This window comes from Bos indicus, chromosome 23, assembly GCF_029378745.1.
Source record: "Bos indicus isolate NIAB-ARS_2022 breed Sahiwal x Tharparkar chromosome 23, NIAB-ARS_B.indTharparkar_mat_pri_1.0, whole genome shotgun sequence".
NCBI classification, from domain to species: Eukaryota; Metazoa; Chordata; class Mammalia; order Artiodactyla; family Bovidae; genus Bos; species Bos indicus.
This window is the reverse complement of record NC_091782.1, coordinates 479,229-482,370: the sequence shown is the minus strand read 5'-3', so window position 1 is coordinate 482,370 and position 3,142 is coordinate 479,229. Positions and strand designations below refer to the sequence as shown.

General features: G+C 37.0%; 1 protein-coding gene across 1 annotated transcript; it reads right to left on the bottom strand.

The window, feature by feature from the left end:
* Nucleotides 1-216: 216 nt before the first annotated feature.
* Nucleotides 217-3,142, bottom strand: LOC139179039 (olfactory receptor 4C46-like). Its single transcript, XM_070778326.1, has 2 exons — nucleotides 3,110-3,142; nucleotides 217-1,152 (listed from the first exon to the last, which is right to left on the bottom strand). The coding sequence occupies exons 1-2, from the start codon at nucleotides 3,140-3,142 to the stop codon at nucleotides 217-219; spliced, it is 969 nt and encodes a 322-aa protein (XP_070634427.1).

Below are 3,142 nucleotides of genomic sequence, written 5' to 3'. Positions count from 1 at the left end.
TGATTTTGCAGAACATTTTAAATATGAGTTGTCCTCTGCTAGGTCATTCTATCATATCTTGCATTACTTTCTTCTCCCCTTTTTGCAGAAGCAATGATTTCTGTTGGTTATTATTTTCTTTATCTTATTGATATTCTTAACTGATAATGTGTGTTCACCAATAATGTCCTTTTGACATTTGCATCAGTTGAATGAACATTGGAACACAAACACATTTTATTGATCACTTGAAATCACTTTTCTACCACACAATTTCCTAATGGCATTTTTCATCTGGTCACTTCTCAAGGTATGGATTAAAGGATTTAACATGGGAGTTATCATAGTGTAGAATACAGCAACTGCTTTATCAATAGGTAAAGTAACTGCTGGTTTCATGTAAGTAAATATGCTTGGCACAAAGAACAAGAGGATCATTGTAATGTGGGAGATCAAGATGGAAAGGGCTTTTTGCCTTGGCTCCAAACTCCATGTCCTCAAAGAGAACAGAATGATAGTATAGGAGCCAACCAAGAGGAGGACGATTAACAGACAGATGAACCCACTGTTGGCAGCAACAAAGAGTCCTAGAGTGTGGGTATCAGTGCAGGCAAGATTGAGCAAAGTCTTCAGATCACACATAAAGTGGTCTATGATATTAGGGCCACAGAAGTGTAACCTGAAGATGAAGAGGATCTGAATGATTGCATGAAGAAAGCCTCCTGCCCATGCCACCCCCACCAGCAACCAACACACCTGCCAGTTCATGATGGTTTTGTAGTGCAAGGGCTTGCAGATGGCCATGTAGTGGTCATAGGCCATTGCAGTCAAGAGGATGACATCAGCACCTGCAAATAAATGCTCCCCAAAGATCTGGCACATACACTCAATGAAAGAGCTGGCTTTCTTCTTATGCAGTGAATCTACATTCAGTTTAGGGATATTGACACAGGAATAGCAGACATCAATAAAAGAGAGATGAGCCAGAAAAAAGTACATGGAAGGCCCCAATAATGGGCTGGTAGTGGTGGTGACCATAGTGACCACATTTCCTACCACAGAGACAATGTAGAAACCCATAAAGACTACAAATATGACTTTCTGCATCTTTGGATTCAGTGTGAGTCCCAGTAGAATAAACTCTGTCATGTTGTTTCTATTCTTCACGTATCTCTATAATTAATGATGTTACCTGAAAAAAGTTACAATTTATTAGTTCTACTTTGAATTTAGTAAGCCTATCAATGTAATAAATGATTAATCCATAGTTTATACTGTATTATAAATTTCACGACTTTTTCTGATAAAAGAAAATAATTCTGAACCACTGAAAATTACTTAGATATGAGTGTATGAGAATATAAAAATATGAGTGTAAGAATTTTATATGAGAATATGAATGTAATGGAGAAGAGGGTTTTGAGAAGGAGGGAATCTTGCGTACACTTCACGTAGTCACTTAGTCATGTCTGACTCTTTGAAACCCCATGAACCACAGCACGCCAGACCTCCCTGCCCATCACCAACACCCAGAGCCCACCCAAACCCATGTCCATTGAGTGGGTGATGCCATCCAACCATCTCATTCTCTGTCGCCCCCTTCTCCTCCTGCCCTCAATCTTTCCCAGCAACAGAGTCTTTTCAGATGAGTCAGCTCTTCACATCAGGTGGCCAAAGTATTGGAGTTTCAGGTTTAACATAAGTCCTTTCAATGAACACTCAGGACTGATCTCCTTTAGGATGGACTGGTTGGATCTCCTTGCAGCCCAAGGGACTCTCAAGAGTCAAGTATAGTAAAATTTTCATGGACTTGGATGAAGTAGGCTGAGATTCAGTAACAGGATGGAAATCAGAGAATTTAATGCCATTGTCAAACTATTTGTATTCAGTTCAGTTCAGTTCAGTTGCTCAGTCATGTCTGACTCTTCGTGACCCCATCACAGCACACCAGGCCTCCCTGTCCATCACTAACTCCTGGAGTCTACTCAGACTCGTTAGTTGACATTAAATGTACCTTTGCATTGGTAATGGGAAAGAAAGAAAAACATACAGGGAGTATTGTAATAGAATTGATAAACCAATTGCCTAAACCTGATAGTTTTATAATACCTGATATACTTAATGAATAATTTCCATGCCATAATAAGTATGGCATGATAGTAGCCTGGAATTTGCACATAATCTCAGAGACTAATGTAATTAGTAATACTAATGATACTATTAACAAAACCCTTACTTTAAATAAACAATACTCCAATAAATTTATTTTAAAAAAACTTAATGAACACTTACTGTGTGCTATTTTTTCAGACATTTGGTTATTTAATCCTCGTTAAAAATCTTTAGGATGTTTACTGCCATCATTTTTATACTTATTTTACATATCAGGAAGAGAAGAATAGAGAAATTAGGATCCTGCCAAGATCAAGCAGCTAATAAAGTGCAAAGTCAAAATTAGATCAGATTATACTTCTTATCTTCTTTTTCCTCTAAATTCTTACAGACACCCTATATTGTGATGTTATATTATAAATAATGTTAAGCCAGCAAACTCCTTTGATATGACCATGATAATAAAAATAATTATTGTGGTTACTTTAATTAATGTCTTTAGATTCCTGCACCGAATAGAACAACTAATGAAAGATAGGTGTAAAATTAGGTCAGAGTATACTTTTTTCCCCTCCAAAACTCTTAAAATGCATGCCTTATTGTTAAGTTTAAATTAACCATGTTGAATTAGAACTCTTCCTTTTGACATGATCTATAACCATAATAAGTATAATTGCTCAGAGTCAAGAATATATGAAGCAATTTCATTGACAGTCACAAATACAAATACACACAGACTCGGACACAACCACACACAGTGTAACATACTGGAATTCCCAAATTTTGAAAGCTATGCTGTACTGCTTTCATTGAAGGCCCATTTTATCTTTGTCCTTCTTTTACCTCCGTTTCCTTCCTACCTCAATTTCCATAGAAATCATACACTCACAAACTCTTCTACAAAATGCTGATCCCAGTGGTTAAATATTTTGACTGGCGAATCTAAAGTCCATGTTAGAAGAGTCTTGCCTTTTCTACTTGCAGCTCTTTATCCAGGTTACATTTCTTGTCAACTTACACCCATGTTTCCTCTAGTATCAAGTGGGAACAT